The sequence below is a fragment of the Puma concolor genome, chromosome C1, assembly GCF_028749965.1.
Source record: "Puma concolor isolate L17-30 chromosome C1, mPumCon1.1.hap2, whole genome shotgun sequence".
NCBI classification, from domain to species: Eukaryota; Metazoa; Chordata; class Mammalia; order Carnivora; family Felidae; genus Puma; species Puma concolor.
The window spans coordinates 41,911,475-41,937,221 of record NC_141674.1 but is presented as its reverse complement, the minus strand read 5'-3'; the positions used below and the strand labels follow the sequence as shown (position 1 = coordinate 41,937,221).

At 43.4% G+C, this 25,747-nt stretch overlaps 1 protein-coding gene across 2 annotated transcripts in view; it reads left to right on the top strand.

Moving 5' to 3' along the window:
- The first annotated feature begins 5,100 nt into the window (after positions 1-5,100).
- RAB3B (RAB3B, member RAS oncogene family) overlaps positions 5,101-25,747 on the top strand; it is a 72,980-nt gene continuing 52,333 nt past the window's right edge. The window contains exons 1-2 of one of the 2 annotated variants that reach the window (XM_025912555.2): positions 5,101-5,326; positions 14,692-14,919. In XM_025912555.2, coding sequence (XP_025768340.1) covers positions 14,692-14,919 — 228 coding nt within the window. In that variant the 5' untranslated portion in view covers positions 5,101-5,326. Of the gene's footprint in view, positions 5,327-14,435; positions 14,546-14,691; positions 14,920-25,747 lie in introns of those variants that run through there. The other variant, XM_086716960.1, reaches the window with a different exon arrangement.

Here is a 25,747-nt window from a genome sequence, read left to right as displayed (position 1 = left end):
CAGGGGAAGATTGGGAGCTATGGTGGCAGTAGGACAGTGAAGAGGCTATGGCACTGGAATGGAGAGGAAGGAATGGAATGGAGAGTTCTCAGGAAGTAGAATGGATCAGCTTCTGTGAAGGATTGGCAGAGTGGGTAAAGGAAGAGGGAGGAGTGGTGGGTGGTACCTGTGTTCTGACTATTCACAATTGAATGTTTCCCTGTGTGTCTCAGATTCCACCCTGCTGACAGTGGTGTGCCCTGATGATGGGGGCAGTGTCCTCAATGTACATTTTACCGAATTTCACTTATAAACTTATACTAGTGGGGAGAATGCCCATGCACATTCATTTACTTTACAGTTGAAGAAACTGGAGCACAGAGAGGGGAGGAATGATTAGTGCATGAAGTGGCATTTGAGATACTCATTATCTAAATCTGGTCCCACTCCTGCAGTAGATTGGTTAATGGCAATAGATTCTTCCCTTCCCTGTATCGATGCCCCCTTTGCAATGTGACTTCGCTATTCTTTCCCATCAGAAGTTGATTTCTCCATTCCTTGAAATCTGGGCTGTTCTTGTGACTTGATTCGGCCAATAGAATAAAGTACACGTGATGCTATGCAATTTCTGAGGCTAGCCCTTAAGAGATTGTATCTTCTGCATTTATCCTCTTGGCATACTGCCTGGAAACCACCAGGTAAGCTGATCTAGCCTACTGGTGGATTAGAAAGTGGAGAAGAACCATGGCGCTCAGCTCTCAGCCAGAACCAATTGCCAGACCTATTAGTGAGGCCATCTTAGACCTCCTAGTCTGGCTGAACTTCCAGCTGAATGCTGCTCAGAGTGATCTCAAACAAAACCAGCAGACTAACCTATTCAGCCATCCACTGAACTGGGAGAAAGAATACAGTATTGCTGTTTAAGCCATGAATTTTTGGGAGTGCTTTGTTATGCAGCAATAGGTAACTAAATCAGCTTCTGGGCTCCAGTTGTCAATAAATAGCTTCCTTGTCTACCTGGTTAGTTATGCCAGTTCCCTTTGCCTCATATCTCACATTTAATCCTTCCTAAATACATATCAAATCTCTCTACTCTTCATTTTCCCCACTGTTAGGACATGAGTTCTAGCCCTCTTCATCTCTCACCTGGATTATCAGAGCAATCTCTAATTGTATTCCCTGTTTAGTGAATGTTGTCACCCTGCTCCCTACCCTTCCCATTCAATCTGTCATACCCACCACAATCAGAGCATTCTTTATTTTTTTTAAATGTTTAATTATTTAATTTGAGAGAGAGAGAGAGAGAGAGAGCGCAAGTGAGCGGGGGAAGGGCACAGAGAGAGAGAGAGAGAGAGAGAGAGTAGGCTCTGTGCTGTCAGCACTGAGCCAGATGCAGGGCTCAAACTCATGGCCCTGAGATCATGACCTGAGAGGAAGTCAAGAGTCGGATGCTCAAACAACTGAGCTACACAGGTGCCCCAGACCATTCTTTATTATATGTATATGTAGCCAGGTTACTCCATTGCTTAAATCCTTATGCTTGCAAGGTAAATTCTCAAATCTTTGCCCTGATTTATGAGGACTTAAGATCACCTGGCCCCTGCCTCTTCCCAGTCCTGTCTTCCAACACTCCTCTCATTGAACCCAATGTTTCTAAAGCTGCTTTACAGATTCTGGTGACCTTCCGACACCTGCTTAAGCTCCCTCATTGCATGAGGAAGCTCATGACCCATCGAGGAGGTCAAATGAAAACACTTACTTAACCTGTCAACACATCTAGGTTGGTCATAAGGGACTGGCACTGGGGTGTGGATTTGAACCTTGTAAAGATTTGAACATTCCAAATGATATACACACTTATGATATTACCTTTTCTAAGTGACTAATTCTCATTAAACAGAAAACATCAATTTTATATTTCATGAAAAAAATAGGAGCTGGAAAAGGATGATTACTCTGGAAGTTAGAAAAGATTTAAGGAGATTTTATTTGTAGGACTCTAAACCACGGTGGTGACCATTGACCAACCACAATTCTGGGGGGTCTAATAGAAGGGTCTTAGACTTGGAATCAGACAGACTTGTATCTGGTTCTGCCATTTACCAGACATGTACCATTGGCAAGTCACTGGAACTTTCTGAATTCTGTTTCCTTATTTATAAAAAGGGGATGACAATCCATACATTGCATGATTGTATTGAGAACTAAAGGAGATAAAAGATGTGAATGGGCCCATCACATGTTAAGGTCTTAATGATCATAGTTATTAATCAATCTAATCAAAGACAAAAACTAGACTTTTGGGATAGAATAGATCTTTCTTCCTGTTCTTATTTGGGCATTTGGATCTGGAAGTGAAGGCAGTTCAATATAATTTGAACTGGTGGTAACCTGCTAGTTAATAATAGGGAGGTAGCTATCAGGGGGCATAATTGATACAGTCCAAATGCCAGAAGTGGCCTCTCTGCCCCCTTAAGATCTAACTGCAATGGACTCGAACCTCAATTTTCACATTTTATAATCCTTATATGTTCTAAGTCTTCCTGGAAATTTTTGTAAATTCTACGAGGACTGTGTTCTTATAGTCTCTGCCTCTAGTCTCCTTTTTCAACTCAGGAAAACAAAGCCCACTGCACAATTTCCCTGCTTACTCATCCTCAGTATGCCCCTGTCTCAGAAAGCATTCCTGAGTTCCAAAGTCTCGAGAGTCACAGAAAGCAGTTACATCATATGTATGACAAACAACATATCACATTTTATACATTCTCGAACTTAAACACTCTGTCCATCTGCTATGGGAGGGCTTTTTCTCAGCTTTTACCCATGTAGCACCTACCCTTACACGGGATTTTCGTACTCATCTTTTTCCTTTCCCCCTTCAAGTTCTCTTTATTGCCTCTCCCTTCCATTTTGCCAAGTGAATTCTAAATTCTCCTCCCTTTCCTACCCAGAGCAATTTAGTATTACCCGTTCTCCTCCTACACTTACATACCCACACTCCTCAAGGCCCTAAGTAGACAAAAGATCTTTGTACATTAGGGTCAATCCTTCTTGGGAGGCAATTGTAGCTAAAAATAGCATTTTTTTTCCTGGTATAATAACCACAGTGTTTCCTCTTTATTGAGTGCTTACTATGTGCCTGGCGATCTATCAAGTGCTTTCCAGTAGCAATCTCATTTTCTTATTTAGTCTTCACAATGACCCTAAGAGGTACCTCTCATTATTGCGATTAATACAAACGAGGATGAGGTGTGTGTATCAGAAAAATTATGTAATTTGCATAAGATCACATAGCAAGCAAGTGGTGGAACAAGGATTGAAAACCAGATCTAGCTGGCCCCACGCCTGTGCTCCTTCCACTTTACTACATGGCCTTCCAGGGGAAGCAGAAAGAGAAAGTAATCAGAAGACCTGAGGCTACATAAACACAACACCATCTGTTCTCATATTGTTTCACAACTTTAAAAGAATGTGTTTATATGTTAACTCATTTTTCCTGTGAAGAATGAATAGTAATTATTATGATACCTACTTTGAAGTGAGTAAACTAGGGCCTTATGGGAGACAGGAAATGAGGGAGCAGGCAGTATAGGATATTGGATTTTGAGATCACAGAAGCACTAGTTCCAGGTTAGTAAGAAGTTCAGCGTGTGCCATGGGAGCCAGTGGCAAAAGTGATGTGAGAAGTAGACCAAGGACTGAAGGATCAAGAAATCATATGGCTACTGAAGTCAGGAAGGCAGGACAGGGGTTAATAGGGATAACCACAAATCGGCGGTTGGGATTTTCAATGCATAAGGAGCAACTAAGGGGGTCAGTGATATTTGCAATGATGAAGAGTAGAAGGTGGTATGGTTGAAGAGCAAAGGAGAAGGCATTTTTGTACAAGGATAAATGTGGCAATGCTGACTTTTAGCTTTTGGTGTGTGGGGAGTGGGAAAGTGAGAAGTCTTCCTGCAGAGGACTACAAGAAGAGTCCTGGAAGAAGGTCAAGTTTCAACAAAGGCAAAGAAGAAAACTCACTGAAGAAGCAGAGGATGTAGGAGAGTTTATTGAGAAAGGAACAGGGTTCTAGAGGGCACAGTGGAAAGGTCTGCCAGGGAAGTGGGCAGGGAGAAGGTGAGTGAAAGGGAGGAAGATGGAGAAATTCAGAAATGTATAATGATGAGTCAGATGGAAGTTAGACAACCAGAGGCTATCAATTGGGTGGTTTCCCATGTTGGGGAGACAAATTATAGATAGGGTCGTAATGGAACTTGAGGGAAAATGGTTTTGGTATCTGATTCAGACCTATAAGATTTGGGTTGGAGGAAGAATGTGGAAAAGAACAATGATTCTAAACCAAAGCTGGCAGCTGACTCCTATGACCTTGGGAAGACTTAAAGTGAAGTGCAGGTCAGGATGGGAGGTCAAATTGCCTCCTATACCTGCCTCCTCTGACAGAATTGGGGCTTCCTAATGACTAGGAAATAACCTTTTCTCACTCTAATGGGGAGCCATTGAAACTTTGTTTTGTTTTAACTAGGTTGATGGTAACACGGTGACATGTAGAACAATCACTCATGGTGCTGGTATAGAGGATAAATTGAAGTGGAGGCAGGGACATCTATTAGGAGGCTGTTACATTAGCCTAGGCAAGAAGTGATGAGCCTGAACCAGGGTGAGTGCAGTGGTGATGGAGAGGAAGGGCAGGGATAGGGTATGTTAAGTGGGTTTTATTACCAGACTGATGGGATGTGGGGTGTGAAGGAGTGCATAGGGAAGAGGACAGTGCCCAGGTTTCTGACTTAGTTTCCTCCTGTAGTCAGCGGTCCAGGTTCTGCTTCTCTCCCTGGGCTTTTGTGAGGATGAAGCAGTATGACAGGAGAGTTCTTTGGAAATGGCAAAGCTGGGTACCAATCATCATCTATATTATTATCAAAGCTCTCAACCACCATAGCAGTAAGTTCAGTCTATGGAACGAGACGTGACAGTTAAGATAAATCACTGTAGTCACTCAGATATCCGCGAACTCGTGGGAAGAAGCCTGGGGGGGCCAAGATACCACTAATTTCCTGCACCTGCAGGCTGCGGGGGCCCGGGGAGGAGCGAACACGGACTACGCCCCTGGGCGGGGCGTGGGTGGGGCCTGGACGCTGCCGTAGCGGAGCAGAGCTGTAGCTACAGCCTCAGCCCTAAGTAGCTGCGGTGGGCGCCAGACCCGCCCCGCACCTCCCCGCGTCGCACCGCACCGCACCGCACCTCCCTGCTCTGGGAACCCGGCTGCACATTCCGCCGCGTGCAGCTAGATCTCCAGTCCAATTGCACTGCCAGGAGCGAGCCGCTCGTCCCACACCCGAAGTCCCAGGTAAGGGGCGCGGCCCGGGCGCCCCGCCCGGGGAGGATGTGGGACCGACCCGGGCTAGGGGCGCTGGCGACACCGGGCGGGCGCTAACGAGTGCAGGGCAGCAGAGGGGACACCGAGGAGAAGGGGCTGGGGGAGGCCGCTGAGGAGGGGGCGCCACGGCCGGGAGGGAGGCGCGTAGCTTCGGGAGCGGCGCTGAGGGTGGGGGGGGAGTCTACCAGACCGTGAGGGCGGGGAGGGGAGCTCCGAGGGCAGGGGGCGGCAGGAGGTGGGAAAGGACAGGCGGCCACTGGAGCGCAGTAGGGGCTCTCTGGGGGGAAACGCGGAGCGTTGGGGGAGGGGAGATGTAAGGAGGGACTGAGGGGCAGTGCGGGAAGAGGGTGCCAGGCAGCCGAGGAGCATGAAGCGGGAGCTGAAGCGAGGGCATTGAGGACAGCTAGGGCAAGGGGGTGGCTGGAGGTGGAGAGCTAAGGGCAGGGGACGGGATCCGCAGGGGTCGCTGTGAGCTGGAGAGGAGTGAGGGGATGAAGGGAAGGGGCGCTGGGCAAAGGGGGGGGGGGGGTGCTGGTCGGGGAGAGGGGAAGAGCACGAGGGGATGTGATTGGAGACCTGGGAGCGAAAAGGATGCGGAGCCAGAGGCCAGCCTTGTGCGGCCACGGGGCATAACCGTGAGTGGGGACTGGGGGGTGGGGCTCGGAGGCGGGAATCCTGGAAGAATGGGAAGGTGGGAGGCAAGGCTGGATCTACCCGGACTGCAGAAGAAGGGTGCGGGGAGCTGGTGGAGGGAGAGGGCAGTGGCCTTGGATATGGGCAGTGGGTGCCTGAGTTCTGGCTAGGGGTGGCGGGTGGAGAGGCACTGGAATAGAGCAGGGGTCTGGCGGCTGGGAGTGGAGGAACTGTTTGAGAGCCTTGGGAAGGTTAGGGCAGTGCTGGGTGTGCTGGGTCAGGCTGGAGAGGAAGCCAGGTGTGGGTTGTGGTGTGAGGGTGAAACGATGATGTGGCCCGTAGTGGAGTCCACAGGCACCCAGGTGCTAGCTGTGTCTCAGCTACTCAAGAAGGCTGAGGAGGGGGCGCAGTCACTGAACTTTGTTACACCGACATCTGGGATCACAGACAAGAAGATAATTTTGGAAAGAAAAATTCATCCACTGGCTCCCTCTGTTCCAGAGTCCAAATGTGGGAGGGGACTTTAGGGATGGCAGGATGGCAGCCTCTGGAAGCTAATGCAAGTGTGGAGGGGGGTGGGAGAAAGACAGGGCCTCCATCCCAACTTTCTGGAATCCGGATAGAAAGGGGTGGGGGAGGGTAAAAGGAGTGTGTGTGTACAGGTGGATGACCACGTGTTCTGTGCCTATAAAGGGAGAAAAATCATGGAATGCCATGAAAAGCCCTGGCTATGGTAGTGGGGAAGTCCTGGCCCTGTGTTTGCCAGAGGAGACATTTTGCTAGAAGACGATGGGTAAGGGAAGCCTTTCTGGTAATGAAGAATTTAGCTAGCAGTGGAGAACAATGTGTTTCTGTCAGAGGAAGCACTGTGGGAAAAGCCCAAACTCTAACATGATCTCCAGTCCACGAAATGAATCTCCAGTTTCTTAAGGAATATGTTGTGAAGAGAGATACCAGTAACCTATAGAGGATGTTTTGAAGGATTTCCCTCCCTAAACTCAGAACTCCTTATGGTTCCTCTCCCTCCCTCTAGAGTACAGTACAGGTGTGGTACACAGTAGGTGTTCAGTGAATATTGATTCAGTGAACAATTGACCTGTGCTGGTGCTCGTGCCTCAATTCACTTACCACTACCACCCCCCACCCCAGGCAAGAATTGTGAGAAGTGAATATAACATGGGTGAAAAGAGCTTCATAAGCTATAAAGCACTGTACAAAAGAGAGAGGCCACTAATATTATGCAGGTGTGCCTATATTCTGTGCAAGATAGATTGCATTGAAAGCACTTTATAGAGTGCCTGGCATTTAGTAGGTGCTCAGTACATGGTAGCTATTATGATACTGTTTTCGTGGCTCTGAGAGACCTGGAGAAACAGCGAATAGGTGGCCTAGGCTGGGCTGGTGGTGCTGCATTGGGGAATGGTCTAAAGAAAGGTTGAATTAGAAAAGTTAGTAGAGTTTGGCTTTAGGGGAGGAGGCTGGATATATAATAGGATGAAGTCCACATTTGCCCAACTCCCTTTCTATTCTCACTAAATGTTCCCAATGAGAAGATGGAGTCACATTTATTGAGCACCAACTATGTGTCACATATTACCTAAATGCTTTACCAACATTGACTATAATTTTCTCAATGATGCTTGTTTTACAAATGAGGAAACTGTGTCCTAGTTACATAAAATTTCTTGCCAGGGTCTCAGAGCTAATAAATGACAGACCTGGAAACAGAATCTAGTTTGTTTGGTTTGGAACCCCAAGCTATTTCCACTACCTGAGATGACTTGGTAGAAGAAAATATGAAGCAGACAAAAAAAATTTTTTAAGGGGTTTATAAAGCACTCTCCCATATAGTAGTTTTAATTCTTATAACAATTTGCCAGGAAGTCTTTTATTAACTCATTTTATAGGTGAGAAAATTGATCTGCCTAAGGTTTTACAAGTGCTGAGAGAGCCAGAGCTCAACCCAGGTGTCTCGGACACAATCTTGTGCTCTTTCCACCAAAAGAGAAGTTCATCCGATCACTTGTTCATTACATGTAATGAATTGATCTCTTGCTGGATTTTAGGGCTTTCTCCTCCTCTCTCCCCTCTTTCCTAGCTGAAGTTGGCTTCTTCCGTGGGTGCTTATTTTTGCTGCCTATCAGACCGAAAGCCTTGTTTTTCATACCAATCCTTGCAGGGGCCATTTCCTTCTTTCCCCCAGCTTGGGACTAGAGATGCCTTCCCAGATGGTCCCTGGACCTTCATCTTTATTGCTTGTCATGGAGACAGTGAGCTACCCAGCTCTATCATTTATGTGACTGTCACAAAAGACAGGAAGATCTGATTGATGCTTATCTCACAAATGCGTTCTGCACTCGCTGCTGTGCAGTGAGTGACCTGTCTGCTCATATCTGCCTCAGGTGGTTGCCTGCTGGGATGCTTTTTGCCTCCCCTCCAACTGTCTAAGTAGCCCCTGCCACCTTCCTGAAAAGATCTCCTTGGGGGCTTCCATCTGAATGTGCCTTGCAACTGAACCTCTCTGCCCTCTGCCTCTCCCTATTCTCACACCACCTACTGGGAATGCTGTGCTGTGTGCACATAAACAGATGTTGATAGTACAGTATGGCAAGCGCCAGGAAAGAGCTGCAGGGCGCTGGAGATGCTTCTTTACTCACACTAAACTTACTGAAGTTTTTAATTTCCCTAAGCCTCATCTAATCTGGGAGTCATTAAATAACAGAAGGTTTAGTCATGATACTCCAACTGACTTGCTATGTGACCTTGGACAAATCACTTCTCTTTATAGAGCCTCATTTTATTTTTATTATTTATTCTTTTTACCTGTGCAATGAAGGGAAGTGGATCATATCAGGAATTGAAACTAGTTTTTAGTCTTGTCTCACTCCTTGTGGCAGGCATAGCTCATAAAGGCAGGCACTTTTCCCGCTGATTCTCCAGGAGGCCCCATGTGTTTTTCTCAACACAGTGTATGATGCACATTTATATGCATTCTCTTATTTAAAATTCACAGCAGCTTTCTGAGGTAGGTAATATTTTCATATCATAGATGAGGATAATGAGGCTCAGAGTTTAAGTGACTTGCCCAAGTTCATACATTGAGTTATGGGAAAGTTGGGACCAGGAGTCAGGGGTTTTGTTATGGTAAAGCTGCCACACCCAAATCTCTTCTTATTCCAAAAATCTAAGTGTGTAAACAGCTGCCTCAGAAAAAACGAAGACCAATAATATGACTTTTACATTAATAGTCTGGCACATGGCAAATGCTCAGTAAATGTTTATCGAAAGGAGTAACATAGGGTGCCTGGGTGGCTCAGTCAGTTAAGCATTTGACTTTGGCTCAGGTTCTGATCTCATGGTTGGTGAGTTCAAGCCCCATATTGGGCTCTATGCTGACGGCTCAGAGCCTGGAGCCTGCTTCAGAATCCGTGTCTTCCTCTCTCTCTGCCCCTCCCCCTTTCGTGCTCCGTCTCTCTCTCTCTCTCTCTCAAAAATAAACATTAAATGATAATAATAATAATAATAATAATAATAATAATAATAATAGGGGCGCCTGGGTGGTTCGGTTGGTTAAGCATCCGACTTCGGCTCAGGTCATGATCTCACGGTCCCAGTCCGTGAGTTCGAGCCCCGCGTCGGGCTCTGTGCTGACGGCTCAGAGCCTGGAGCCTGTTTCAGATTCTGTGTCTCCCTCTCTCTCTGCCCCTCCCCTGTTCATGCTCTGTCTCTCTCTGTCTCAAAAATAAATAAACGTTAAAAAAAAAAGAAAAACAATGTATATTTAAAATAATAATAATAATAATAATAATAATAATAATTAAGGGGTAGCATACCCTAAAGATTTGCTTTAGGTCCAGTGTTGCCAGGCTGTAAGGATAGATAAAACTCAGATGAATCCAGAAGAAGAAGCAGACAGCTAATTGTGAAACAAACTCCAATAATGTAGCCCAGATTAGGGAGAGGGCAGTTGAATAAGATCTGACTATGGAAGTGAATTAAAGGGGCCAGTGAAATAATGTTTATTGAGTACCTCTCATAGGCCAAGAAACTATGCTAGATTAATTACATATGGCAACTGCTCATTCTATATGTACCACAACTCTGTGAAGAGAGAGTATTTTCCCTATTGTAAAGTAAAAATGTTGTGGCTTAGAGAGGCAGTACGACTCACCCAAAAATTCAGCTGAACAATAAATAGAGCAGGGATTTTGAACTCCCTATAATAATGCACAGTACTAGGTCTAGTCTCAACTGTTAATTGTAACGCCTGGGCAAATCCTCAATTTCTGGGTCTCAGTTTCTTTCTTGATTAAATAGGAATTATAATCTCTCTTCTTCCAATTTTATCTCCCAGGTTTAGAGAATAAAATAAGGTAGAGGACTTGCAATTGAGGTAAGGATCAAATCTGTGTTTCAGTAAAGTTACTCTTTGACCAGCAGTCCCATTTTTAGGGATCTTTCTTAAGGAAGTAATAGAAAACTGAACACATATTTATGTAAATACATGACCACTTTGATTTAATTTATAATAATTAAGAATAGAAAAGTAAAGGTACAATATTAAAGAATTGGTCATATGACACATACATAAGATGGAATACAATGTAGTCAATTGAAATGATATTTCTGAAAAGTTTTAAAGGTCTCAATTGTAAATAAACTATTGTGGCTGTTAGTTTTTGAAAAAAAAATGAAAAAATAGAAGTCTCAGAAAAAATATTTATGATATAATGTTAAGTGAAATATACATAGAAGTTACAAACAAGGATATATGGTATGCTGTCATTTATATATAGATAAAAAGTATAAATAGATTTCTATGTTTATATATACAAAAACTATCTCTGAAGGGTGCATAAATTGGTAACATGTTTGCCTTTGAGGAGAGGACCAGAGACTGGAAGTCGGAGTGGAAAGCACTATAAACCTTTACATATTATTTATTTTTTAAGTAAAAATTAAAATAATGCCAACTACAGATGGTGATAAGATAATGCTTGCAAATAGTAAAAGTTTGAATTATTTTCAACATATGTATTACCATTTATTTATTTGTTTGTTTATTAAAGGAGATAGAAGTTTATTGAATACACTGCAAGGGAGAGGTAGGCAGGACAGCAAAGGAGAGGCTGTCTGCCCGTATTACTTTTAAAATCAACAAATAATAAGATATAATTTAAAAACAGATGGTACTTTGTTGCATAAGAAAGTAACGGAGGAAAAAAAGGCAAGGGCACCTGGGTGGCTTAGTCAGTTGAGTGTCTGACTTTTAATTTTGGCTCAGATAATGATCCCTGGGTCGTGGGATCTAGCCCACAGAGGATCTAGGCCTTTGTGCTGAACGTGGAGCCTGCTTAAGATTCCCTCTCTTTCTCTCTCTCTCTCCCTCCCTCTCTCCCTCCCTCTCTCCCTCCCTCTTCCCCTCTGCCCCACTCATGTGCACTCTCTCTCTCTCTAAAAAAGAAAGAAAGAAAAGAATAAAGAAAATAAGGGAGAGAATACACTTAACTGTTAATGATGGCTGTTTCTGAGTAGATGGGGTATCTTACAATGTAAAACTTTCTGGGTTTTTTTTGTTTTTTTTTTTTTTAATTTTTTTTTTTTCAACGTTTATTTATTTTTGGGACAGAGAGAGACACAGCATGAACGGGGGAGGGGCAGAGAGACAGGGAGACACAGAATCAGAAACAGGCTCCAGACTCTGAGCCATCAGCCCAGAGCCCGACGCGGGGCTCGAACTCACGGAGCGCGAGATCGTGACCTGGCTGAAGTCGGACGCTTAACCGACTGCGCCACCCAGGCGCCCCTAAAACTTTCTGTTTTACACTCTTGTGTTCTTTTCTTTTTTCTTTTTATTTATATATTTATTTATTTTGAGAGAGTGCAAGCATGAGCTGGGAAGGAGCAGAGAGAGAGGAAGAGAGAGAGAATCCCAAGCAGGCTCTGTGCTGCAAGTACAGAGCCTGACTTGGGGCTCGAACTTACAAATCATGAGATCATGACCTGAGCTGAATGAAATCAAGAGTCAGACACTTAACTGAACCGCTCAGGCACCCCTCTTGTGTTCTTTTCTAATTTTTTATAGTGAATTTATACTTTCAATGCAAAAATTCTGTCTTGTAAACAAACAATAATGACTGGCAGCAGAGTGGAGGATGGTGTGAGGTTGTTGTGGTTGCTTCCCTTGTTTTAGGTAGGAAAAAAAGCATAATTCCTTTGAATTGCCAATTCTGGAAACAGGCTCTCCATCTGGTACCATGAAAAGCTGAAAAGTTAGGGCTATGAGACAGTTTAAGCAAGCAATGGCATCCTCCCCTCTAATCTCACTTTCTTCTTCCGTGTAAATGCTCCAGGTGTCCTGGGCACGTTGCACACCCAATAGTGAGTGTTGATCTGGGGCAGATTGATTATGGGAGTGGGGCCAAGGGTCTCAGATAAGGGCTTGAGAGCTGGGAGAAAAGAGAAAGGAAGAACAGAGGCCACCAGAGGCTAGTGGTGGCATATTTAAGAAAGTATTATTAAAGGGCTGCTATTAGGGGCACCTGGGTGGCTCAATCGGTTAGGCATCCAATTTCGGCTCAGGTCCTGAATTCGTGAATTCGAGCCCCACACCTGGCTCTGTGCTGACAGCTTGGAGCCTGGAGCCTGCTTCGGATTCTGTCTGTCTGCCTGTCTGTCTGTCTGTCTGTCTCTCTGTCTCTCTCTCTCTCTCTCTGCCTCTACCCTGCTCGCATTCTGTCTCTGTCTGGCAAAAATAAATAAACATTAAAAAAAATTTTAAAGGCCTGCTAATAATCCCATATATTTCTTTGACCTTTCTTCAAGAGAGCTTTAAATCTTCTACGTTTGTCAGTTCCTTGTCCTTACAGCTCACCTGAGAGACCCATAGACTTAAACCCACCAGCCAAACTCTCTTTCTTTTCCTTTGAAGAACAAAAACAGGAATTCCCAAAGAGAGTGACACCCTGGACATTATCTCATGTTAGGGCTGTGTTCCCACCCTCCTTTGACCACTTATACAGCCTGCCCAAGAACCCAGTGCTGAGCATAAGGGGTGACTGCAGGTAGAGAAGTAGGGTACTTACTTATTCCAATAAGACTATGGGACCAAGTGCTGGATTATGGGGTTCAGATCCAAAGTGTTCTAGGAAAAGAGAGGATGGTGGCAGGTGTGAGGGAGCTGGGGTCTCAGGGAAGGCCTGGCACATAAATAAATACTTGCTGATGAGTATATGGATGAGTGAGCAAATGAACAAATAAATAAACAAAGGATCTGGGCTTTAAAGGATTGGAATAATAATAACTTATGTTCACAGCTGTGAGGGCTTTATCAGTTTATTAAGGTCTTCCTTAGTGTTATCTCATTTGGGTCCTATAACAGCCCTGTAGGAAAAGCAGGGCAGAAATTGTCCTCTCCATTTTCCAGATGATGAGATTGAGTCCCAGAGTGATGAGTGACTTTTATTAATCCAGCACACATTTACTGAGTGCTGATTATGTACGAGTACTTGTGCTAGAAGCTAGAGATGCAGAAATGAAGTACATTAAGTCCAAGATGCTTGGTCTAAAGGAGGAACTGGAATAGTAAACAGTTTCTAAATGACACCAGTGCTGTTAGTGTGGTCTGGGGGCATAGAAGCAGGAGTGCGTGCCTTTATCATGCACAACGGAAGGTGAGATTTCATTTGGATCTATAAGGATGAATAGGAGTTTATTAAGAGTCTTGTAAACAGAAAGAATACATGTCTAAAGGGATAAAGCAAGAAATAACATGGCTTAGAGTAAAGTGTATAATTTGGTATAAAAGTGGCACTGGTTGGTAGAGAGAAAGCCTAGAAGAAGATCAAGTTTATTTTTTGGTAAGTTGGTTCTTTGGGCTTGATTTTTAGAGTTGTGGGGAGCCATGAAAGTTTTTAAAAAATTTTTTTAATGTTTATTTATTTTTGAGAGAGAGGGAGAGACAGAGCGTGAGCAGGGGAGGGGCAGAGAGAGAGGGAGACACAGAATCCGAAGCAGGCTCCAGGCTCTGAGCTGTCAGCACAGAGCCTGACACGGGACTCCAACTCACGAACTGTGAGATTATGACCTGAGCCGAAGTCGGACGCTCAGCTGACTGAGCCACCCAGGCGCCCCTTTGAAAGTTTTTGAAACGGGAATGATAGCCCCATGCTGGGCCTTTCCTGGAATATTCATATGTTTACTGTTTTGACTTTTTCTTTTCAAAACTCAGCTCAGGAGCTGCCTCCTACAAGAGACTCTTCCTGACCACCATGCCTCTAGGTTGGGTTAGATGTTAGATGTTTCTTGTGGGCTTCCTGGGCCAAGCCTTCCCTCTGTCCTATCACTTATCTACTGCCTTGTTACCCTGTGTTTACATGCTTTTCTACTCTAATCTGTGGCCACTCAGAGGTTATAGCACCATGTCTGATTCATATTTGTATTCCCCATACCCAGCACAAGGCTTGACCCAGAGCAACGTGCTCAGTAAATATTTGCTGAAAGAATGAATGGGAGGAACCGGGTTCCACCCCAGTCCTGAGACAACATTTGGAGCAGGTGTAGTACTGGGGTGATTCTATGGTGTGTGTGTTTCTTCAGTGATGCTTGGGTGGAGAGAGTGTATGTGAATGGTGGAGTAACCATTAAAGATTGGTGACACTGGAGGTGTGTTCCTCCTGAGTGACCACAGGTCTTTCCTATAGATGGCTTCTGTGACTGATGGTAAAGCCGGAGTCAAAGATGCTTCTGACCAGAATTTTGACTACATGTTCAAACTGCTCATCATTGGCAACAGCAGTGTTGGCAAAACCTCCTTCCTCTTCCGCTATGCCGATGACACCTTTACCCCAGCCTTTGTCAGCACTGTGGGCATCGACTTCAAGGTGAAGACAGTCTACCGCCATGAGAAGCGAGTGAAGCTGCAGATCTGGGTGAGTCCTGAGCATCTTGCGCAGGATTCTCTTGGGGGGTGATTGGTCTGCTAGTACAAGAGCTGGGAGGCAGGCCAGTCTGGAACTTCTGGGTCTTATGGCATCAAGCACCAGTGCTGTTGAAGGCCTGGCCCCTGGACTGCCCCTTGCTGCTTTGATAGAAGTTTGCTCGCTTCTGGGGCCTCAGCTGTTTCTGCTGCTTAACTTTCTAAGAGGCTTTATCCTGCCTATACAAATGAGTGACCAAGAATTTGGGCTTTGGGGTTAGAAATTTGGATTCAACTTCCAGTTCTGCCACTTATTAGTTATGGAATCTTGACTAAATATTTATCTTCTCTAGGCCACCCTTTCCTCTTTGGGGGTGTAGCATCGACATCATAGGGCTGTTGGTGCTTAGCATACTTCGTGGAATGCAGTAAATGCACTGTAAATGTTAGCTCCTGTGTCCATAATCTATTACTGTGTAATAAATCACTTCAAAACTTGATGGCTTAAAATAACAGTAATTAATTATTACACAGTTTCTGTGGATGAAACATTTGGGGGTGGCTTGGTTTCTGTCTTGTTGCCTCTTATGAGGTTGCAGTCAGATATTGGCTTGGGTTGTCATCTGAAGGCTTGAATGGGGCTAGAGGATCCCATTCCAAAGTGGCTTACTCATGTATCAGGTATTGGCTATTAGCAGGAGGCCTTAGTTCTTTCCCATGTGGTTCTCTCCATGGAGTTGTGTAAGTGCCTTCATGGCATGGCATCTGGCTTCCCCCAGGGGGAAAGATCCAAGAAAGCAGAGAGGAAGTGACAATGTCTTTTATTACTTAGCCTTAGAGTATCTTTTGGTCACTGATTCAGTGTAGGAGGAAATTACATAAGGGTATGAATCCTGGGAGGTGAGGATCATTGGGGACCACCACAGCTACTATTATTGGTATTTACCAGTGGTACTAATAAAATATATACATCTTTGAGATGATATAGCAAAATGTAGATCATATGCTTTTCAATAATGAATTATTGCCAGGATTAGATATTTTGAAAATTAGTGATTTTTAGTATTCAAAGCATGTGTTGTTTATGATCTCTCCATTCAACCTGATACATTGTGCACATATCTTATTGGCTATATACAGTACTTTTCTTTTTATAAATTATCTCCATATGTTATTATCTTCTGATTAACCCCAAGGGACAGATATTATTTTAATTCACTCCTATTTTACAGAAGAAAAAAAGTCAGACTCAGTAATTAACTTGCCTTAAGTCAACCACACAGTTGCAAAGTGGGATTCCAATTGAGGCCTTCTGATTCCAAGTTTTGTGCTCTTTTCTCTACACTGTGCATGTTAGGTCTTATAGAGCCCTTATTTCCATTTATGATAATGTTAAGTATTAATTTATATAGAGATAAAAGTTTATTTTGTTCATTTAGTCTTTATTAAAATCACTGAGGAATTGTGAGTTATTAGAAATATGAGAAGCTAAAAAGACCACTCAGTTCATTAGTTCTAGAAGTGTGGTCTTCAGGTCATCAGCATCAGCATTACCTGGGAATTTATTAGAAATGCAAATTCTCAGGCCCCTCCTCAGACCTACTTAAATGAGAAACTTTGAGCTATGGCCTAACAATGTGTATTAATTATAACAAGCCTTCCAGGTGGTTTTGAGGCAGGCTAAAATTGAAGAACCACTTTGGTTTAACTACCATTTGGTTTAACTGTCTTATGGTGAGAATCAATAAGCATTTATTAAGTACCTATTATGTGCCAACTGCTTCCACTTGTGTAATCTGACATCCTCTTGGCAGCCAATGCACAGAGAAGTGAAAGCACAGGATATTGGGGGGTGGTGAGCAATACAGGGGAACTGGAACAAGGCTGTGAAGAGCAGGGAGGGGTGCTAAGAGGGAAATTTGCTGGAGGGGCTGTTAGGCAGTGGCTTGAGGGTAAGGGAGACCTTGCACAGCAAACAGAAGTTTCTTACCATGGGCCAGAGTTTACATACCTGACGATTCTTTAGAGACCTGAAGAAACTATTAGGAGTTTTTTTTTTTTTTTAATCTATAAACATAAGATAAAGGTTTACTCATATTTCCTATATGGATTGACACAGATGTCTTCATTTGATCTCCACATCACGTGGTCACATATCCTACACTCAAAAAATCTTCAGGTAGGAGAAGACAGTCTGTCTTCCAAGGGATTTGGCAGTGGTGGCTCCCTCAGTCCTTCATTTATGTTCAGTACATTGTGAACTTTTGCAGTTTCTCTGTCCCTGGTTAAGTGGATTTATTGATTATACTACCTAATTTTAACTAAATAAACCCTCACAATGGATATGTGGCTTTAAAAGAGTCCTGCGAAGATACCTCTGCCTGAAGACTATACTAATTATAGTGAGCCCAAGTGAGCATGGAAAATGGCTGAACTGATGTTTCTTAGACTCCCAGCATAAGTTCATTGTCAGCCATGTTTTGAGGTAAAATCAATGATGATCTAATTAGATCTGACATAGTCAATCACATTGCTTTTGCTAAAAAAAAAAATTAGCAAACAGATTTTGTGCGTGTGTGCATATGTGCCTTTCTATAGCAGAGAAAAAGTTTTCTGTACTGTTCATAAATACATTAAAATGTAAAGATTTAAATATTTGTCATTTTTATGAGTTTTAACATCTTTTGTGTACAGATATAGATCTATATGTATGTGTAATCTAAATAAATATACAAATATTGTGGGTATGTGCTCACATTGTTCACATGGCCTTACTTAAAGGGTATAAATTTGGAGACCATTACCAGACCATGGGGAACCATAGAAGGGTTTTAATAAGGTCAGATTTGCATTCTAGAAAAATCCCTTCTTTCAGTTTGGAGAAAGGATGGAAATAAGGCAAAGAAACCAGTGGTTCAGGTAAGTTATAAGGGCCTGAATTAAGTGTATTAGTCTGCTTGGGCTACCGTAACAAAATACCACAGACTGGACGGCTTAAACAATAGAAATTTATTTTCTTCTAGTTCTAGAGGCTGGAAGTTCAAGATCAAGGTGCTAGCAAGGTTGATGTTTGACAAGAACTCTTCCCTTGTGTTGCAGATAGCTGCCTTCTAGCTGCGTGCCCACATGGCCTTTCCTTGGTGCTTATATATGGAGAGTGAGGGAGCTCTCTGGTGTCTCTTCTTATAAGGACACTAATCCTATCAAATCAGCCACCCCGCCCCCCGCTTATGGTCTCAATTAACCTTAATCACTAACTTAGAATCCTCATCTCCAAATATAGCCACACTGGGGGGTTAGGACTCCAACCTATGAATTTTAGGAGAATGCAGACATTTGGAACATAATATCATGACAGCGACAAAGTGACCAAAGGGATGGAAATGAGGAGAGAGATTTAGGACTAGAATTTACAGAATTCGATGATCAATTAATTGTTTAGGAAGAAGGAGGAACACATATCTGCTTATATATATCTGCTTACATATATTTACTTCTGTAAACAAAAGTTCTGTGATTTTTTTTTAATTATGTGAGCTTTGGTAAGTCACTCTATTTCTATGAATAGATAATATCCTCAACTGTAAAAGGCTCACAGGTTTGTTGATGGGGGGTGCTACATGCGATAACATAGTATTGTGCCTAGCATATATTAGGAACACAATAAATGTTAGGTTCCTTTTTCTCTCTGTTCCTGATCTAAATGCAAAGTGTGACTGAGTTCCTTGCCAGATTTTCCACCCATGGTTCCAGGAGTGCTGGAACATCACTAGCACTGTCTGAAATGTTCAGTTAAATTTCTCTGGTCAATTTGATCTCTCAGGGGATTTCAGAAAGCCATTGTCAGGGTGGAAGGTGGAGAGGGAGGAAGAGGAGGTTATGAGCATTGCTGAGCAGGACCATTCGCAAAAAGAGTTTCTATCATCTCTGGAGGATGTTGGATGATGAAGGTATTGGTAGTGCTTTGTTCCCTGGGGTCCCTGAATACATAGGTCCCTAAGAGCCCCCTCTGTTTCATGAGAGGTTAATTATTGTGGATCAGAGATGAGAATCTTACTGGGGAGGTGGGGGTAGGGGAGAAGTCTCATTAATAGAGAGTGAGAGCATGCACAGGTGTGAAGTGAGAGAGATTAGGTAACTCCACAGCAACAGACCTGACTAGAGGCCATTTACTGCTTGGTGCTGGTTGCCAAGCAACCACTGGAGGCCTGTGGGAAGAGATGAGCAGGAGAGGGCCTTCCACTACTTCCATTTTGAGCCCATTGCAGGGACTGTTGGGTCTGGTGCTGGTCAAGGGAAGAATCTGGGTGTGTGTGGGAGGACTCAGCTGACCTAGGACTCTGGAGTCCTGGGTTCCAGTCCTGGCTCTGCCCTCCAGTCATGTGAGCTGGAGTGACCCTTCTCCTCCATGGGCCTTCCCTAACTATCAAACGGAGAAAATAATCCTTGTTCTTCATGCCTCATGAGTTGTTGTGAAGATCAAGTGAGGAAATGCAAAGGAGAGCCTAAAGAGAACTATGAAGCTTTGAGGAGATCAGAGGATTATGGATATTGTCCGCTATGTGAATTCTTCTTGTATATGCTTTCAATCATTCTTTGTATCTTTCCCACCTGCCCTCTGACCCAGGGAAGTATTGATCTCCTTAAAAGAATTGGTGTTTAAGTCAGAGATGTGAAGTTACTTGTGTAGAGCCAAACTGTAAACTTCATTCTTTAATTCATTCAGTAGATATTTACCTGGTGCTCACTCTATGCCAGGCATTATACTAGCTATGGGGAAACACCCTTCCTACTTACATGGAGTTTACCCTCTAGGAGGGGAGATAAATACTAAGTACATGAATAAAAAATACATAATTTTATCTGTGGTAAGGACCCTGAAGGAAAAGAATAGACTTGTTTCAAACCCAGGCACTGGGACTCCGAACTCTGGAATCGCTGAACTGTGACTTTAATCTCATCCCTGGGCTTGCAGCTGGACTTCAGGGTCAAATTCTATTCACAATTTAAATTTCTTTAATGTTTTATTTTTATTTTTGAGAGAGACAGACTGCGAGTGGCATGGGGGGGGGGTGGGAGCAGAGAGAGAGGGAGACACAGAATCTGAAGCAGGCTCTGAGCTATGAGTACAGAGCCCAACATGGGGCCTGAACTCACGAACTGTGAGATCATGGGCCCGAGCCAAAGTTGGATGCCTAACTGACTGAGCCACCCAGGCGCCCCTCTATTCACAATTTAAAAGGCTAGCTTAGTTGATGACCTTCACCATACCAGTTCACTTCAGAACTGTCTCTGTTAGGGGACATGGTGGCAGGGGTCTCCATTGTGGAAAGATAGTATCTCCTGCTTACATCCACCAGTGAGGCTTTGGGTGACCTGAATGTCCAGAAAGGTTTAAAGATAGGAGTACCTCACGTGTTTGGGATTACTTGTATAAAGATTGGGGAATATACTGGCTGGCCTGTCCAACATTCTTCTGTTGGCTGTTTTAAGAACTCTGTCTTGTGAAGGATTTATAGGCCACTATCCTTACTCCTGGGCCTCTTGTGGTATCACTGTTTCCTATCATCTTTCTTTTTCCGCAACTCATTCCTCTGAAGCCCTCAGTTACTAAGGCCCTTGTGTGTACTTCCATTATTCTATTTCTTTGTTGTGGTAGTAGTGAAGTGTATAAAGCACCAACATATTGCCTGGCATGGGGGAAACACTCAACAAACAGTAGTATTTATTAAGGTTCCCGGGTGATCAAGAAATGATATTCATTTTCCTCCCCATTTAAGTTTGGAACCAAGTGAGAGATAGATGCAGGAGTCAGAGAGATGGGGAGTAATGTGACAGCCTTACTACTGATAAAAGCTAGGATGAATCACATGGCCCAAGTCCTCAGGGAAGTAGAGCTTGCTAATACTTCACTCTGGAGTCGGATAGATGTAGAAAGCCAATCACAGGCCAACATGGGGAGCTAGCTGCAATCTGCTCATGCAGTGTACACCCAAGGTCAAAGTCCATGTGGCCCAGACTTACTAATGCTTCAGACCTAAAGCATCCCACTCAGGACGATAGTAGATGCCTCTATGTCCATGTTCAGTCTTTCTCATGGAGGAAAGGAGGGTGCCTCCTCCAACAGCTCTTTTTGTATTAAAGAGATAGATGGAAGTAAGCATTCACTCCAAAAGGAGGTTGAGTACAATAATGAAAGCCAGGAAAAATAGGAGGAGTCTTAACAGATTTCCTGGGAATCCTGAATTTCACAGTTACACGATTCACTTCCTATGTAACCAGGAGCTGAAAAAGTAAGACCAGGTGAGACAGGGCTGTTGGGAGTCAGCTAGGTTTACTCACTAGCCAACTACCTTATTCCCACACAGCCACCTCAATGAAATTTAGGTTACCACATGATTTTGGAGTCACTTGTAAATATTAAAAGTAGTGAATATTAAATCTGGGAATGCAAAAAACTTATATCTTGGAACCAGTAAGATAACAATAAATGGAATGGGGTTTAGGAATATGGGGAAATATAATCATACCAGAAGCCTAGACTAAGAAGGATTGTGGATCTTAAGTAGTCTTTAAAAAAATTTTTTTTTCAATCTTTAGTTATTTTTGAGAGACAGAGAGACAGAGTGTGAGCAGGTAAGGAACAGAGAGAGAAGGAGACACAGAATCTGAAGCAGGCTCCAGGCTCTGAGCTGTCAGCACAGAGCCTGATGTGGGGCTCCAACTCATGAACCGTGAGATCACGACCTGATCTGAAGTCGGACACTTAACCGACTGAGCCACCCAGGTGCCCCTTAAGTAGTTTTTTTTTTTTTATTAAAAAAAAAATTTTTTTTTAACGTTTATTTATTTTTGAGACAGAGAGAGAGAGCATGAATGGGGGAGGGTCAGAGAGAGGGAGACACAGAATCTGAAACAGGCTCCAGGCTCTGAACTGTCAGCACAGAGCCCGACGCGGGGCTCGAACTCACGGACCGCGAGATCATGACCTGAGCTGAAGTCCCCCGCTTAACCGACTGAGTCACCCAGGCGCCCCAAGTAGTTTTTTAACAAATATTTACTGTGGCTTACACTGGTGATAGAGAAATTAATATGAAGAGACACATCCTGTGCTCTCCAGAAACTAGTGCGATTGGATTTACCTGTGAGCTCCAAAAGTGAAATGAATAGCATAGTTCTCTTGTTCTGGTTAAGGGAAACAAACTAGGACATCAGGAGAGATTGACTTTTTCTAAGAATTTAAGAATATATAATAATGGATTATATGAGATTGGGCAGCAGTTACCATAAATTACCATAAATCTAGTGGTTTAAAACAACACAATTTATTATCTTACAGTTCTAGAGGTCAGAAGTTCAAAATTGGTGTCACTGGGTTAAAAATTGAAGTGTTGGAGGCGCCTGGGTGGCTCAGTTGGTTGAGTGACTCTTGATTTCCACTCAGGTCATGATCTTATGGTTCATGAGTTTGAGCCTTGCATTGGGCTCTGTGCTGACAATGTGGAGGCTGCTTGGATTCTCTCTCTTTCCCTCTCTCTCTCTGCCTCTCTCTCTCTCAAGTAAGTAAACTTAAAAAAAATTGAAGTGTTTGCAGGTGGACATTCCTTCTGGCAGCTCTAGCGGAGAATCCATTAATTTGCAGTTTTCAGCTTCTGGAGGCCACTTGCATTCCTTTGCTTGGGGTCCCTTCCTCCATTTTCAAAGCCAGTAATGCAATATCTTTCAATCTCTCTCTCTCTCTCTCTCTCTCTCTGACCTTCCTGTTTTTCTCTTATAAGGACTCTTTCATGATCTTGGGCTCACATGAATAATCAGGATAATCTCCCACCTCAAAACCTTAATTTAATCCCATTTATGAAGCCCTTTTTGCCATGCCAGGTAACATATTCACACGTTCTTGGAATTAAGATGTGAGTATCTTTTGGGATCTTTTGGGATGTTCTGACTACCACAGCATCTATTAATAACATGGAAAAGATCTATTATACACCTGAAGCTAATATTATACTGTAAATTAACTGGAATTTAAACAAAAACTAAACAAACAAACCCTCAAACCTAACTCCCCCCACACCAAAAACAAACAAACAAACAAATAAATAAAAGTGATAGAGGCAAAAACAAAACAAAACAACCCACGGAAAAGATCTAATATAAATGCTCCCTATCCTTCGAGATTCTAACTTAAGTTCTTTCTCCTCTGATGTTAGTCCCCGCTGCTAGCTGCCTGAAACAGGCACTGTTTATGTCTTAGGCTTACACTGCCCACTGAGAATGCCTGTCACATTGTTAGGTCCCAATAAGCCTATGAGCTCAGAGCTTATCACACCTTAGTCTCTCATTTTAGACATGAGGCTAAGGTCCAGAGAGATACAGACTTTACTAAGGGGCTGCAGCAAGGTTTCCTAACACATTTCAGTGCTCTTCCTACACTTCAGGAAGGTGAAGTCTGTCCACCTGAGCATAGAGAGACTGACGGGCAGCATAGAAGAGGCTGGGGGCTGAACAGGAACACTAGGGCTCTGACAGGGCCCTGTTGCTCCAGGAATCTGGAGACAGTTCTGTGTACAACATCTCATGCTTAGCTCTTATGATAATCAGAATTGATTTTTATAGGCAGCAAGTTTCCTGGTGTGGCTGCAGAGATATGTTGACACTCACCTCCCAAAGCCTGTAGGAACCAGCTGCTAGACAGGTTTAATCTGATTTTTTAAATCACAACAAAGACTATGGGAAGTCAAACCAGAATTGCAGGCCTCATCTGCCTTTGTAACTTGTAAATAAATTAACCAGAAGTCCTGACTGGCTATTCCAGGGGTCTGTGTTCTTTAAGGCTACCACCCCTTTACCTCTACCCAAACTGGTGTGGGTGGAAAGTAAATACCTACAAGCCATTTGCATACTCATTCATTCAATAAACCTGTACCTATTACGTGCCAGGCACTGTCATAAGAGGACAAATACACAGCTATGATACAATATGAATGATATAATAAAGGAGTGAGGAAAGTGCCAGGAAAGGGAAAGGAGCTGCTACCTCTGCATGGGGAAGTTATTTTAGGCTTCACGAAGAGGGGACACTTGAGCTGGGTCTTAGCAAATGAGTCAGAGTTTTTCAGGTTAATGCTGGGGAAGATCTTTTCAAGCAAAAGGAAGCACATTTATTTGCAAAAGCATGATCACTTTTAGGGACCTGTTATATGCCTGGCTGTGGTAGGTGAAACAACATCCCTACCTCTAAGGGGCACTCAGTGCAGTAAGACGGATATAACACACATACAAATTATCAATGATGCTGTAGACATGAATGATGCCTTGAGAGGTACAGAAAGTTTTAAGGGAGTTCAGAGAGGGAGTGCTCCCTCTCAGCTTGACAGCATCAGGGAAGGGTTCATTGAGGAGGTGGCCTTATTGTAATGAAAGTCGGGTCTAGCAGATAATAACATCCTCAGAGGCAGAGCTATCTGTCTCATTCTTCTAGGTCTGTGGTCCAGGCTGACCTCGGTTTTTGACTCAGAGGCAATGTTCTGACATTCCCTGAAACGATTTGCATGTTCAGGAAGCAGTGCAGCATGTCCTTAGGAGCAGAGACTTTAGAGTGAGCCAGGTCCATGCTCCAAACCCATTTCTGCGACTGTTACTTTGTTCATGTCCCCTTTCTTCCTTGTGTTTCTCTTTCTTCTTTTTGAAATAAGGATAATTTTAGTAACAACTACATAGTGTTGTTGAGAGAATGAAATAAGATAATGCTTAGCATGTAGTAAGTGATCATTAATTGGTAGTTTTTGTTATTATTAATTCTGGTTCTCTCAGGGATTGATTTGTGGCACCAAAGTCTGGATGTTATCTGAGCTGGACTCTGCATCTTTTAGGATTTGATGAACATCCATCTGAATTCTTTCTCTGAGTCCTGAGCTGAGTCTGCAGTGGTTGGTGGCTGATCTCTTTGACAGAGCTGTGCCTGATGGCACATGCAGTTTAGCTGGGGGGATAGAACAATTTAGAAAGCCATTAAAAACTAAAATATGTGGCACTGAATAAATTTAATGGAAGTTTAAAGGAAAGAGTTCAGTAAGAGTGGGTAAGAAAGACTTCTGGGAGGAAAGCAGCAAGGGGACCACTATAGGATGGGGAAAGAAGGAAGGTTGTGATGGAGACATCCCAAGCAAGGGGACTGACATTAGAGGAGGGCATGATTTGTAGTGTACTTTGTACAGTGTTTTTCCAGTGAGGTGACTGGACTTCGCCCATATGTAAGTCACAGCTCCTGCCTCTGCCTCAATTGCCATGTGGTGTAGCCATTCCCTCCTTACAATATTTACATTGTACACACCAAGCATAGTTCTAGGTGCTACAGATACAGCAGTAAAAGTAACAGACAGAATCCCCTATCCCACATTTCCCTAGATTTAAGGGGGAAGACTGGCAGTAAACAAGCAAAATATACAGTATATGCTATGATGATGTGTTGTGTTCTGGGGAAAAATATGGCAGGAAAAGGGATATAGGAAGTGGAGTGTTATTTTTAAACATTTTAAAAATATTTATTTATTTATTTTTGAGAGAGAGAGACAGAGTGTGAGCAGAGGAGGGGCAGAGAGAGAGGGAGACACAGAATCCAAAGCAGGCTCCAGGCTCTGAGCTGTCAGCAGAGAGCCTGATGTGGGGCTTGAATTCACGAACCACGAGATCATGACCTGAACCAAAGTCAGACGCTTAACTGACTGAGCCACCCAGGTGCCCTTGAAGTGGAGTGTTATTTATTTGTTTGTTTATTTATATGTTTAAAAATGTTTAATATAATTTACTGTCAAGTTAGCTAACATATATTGTATAGAGTG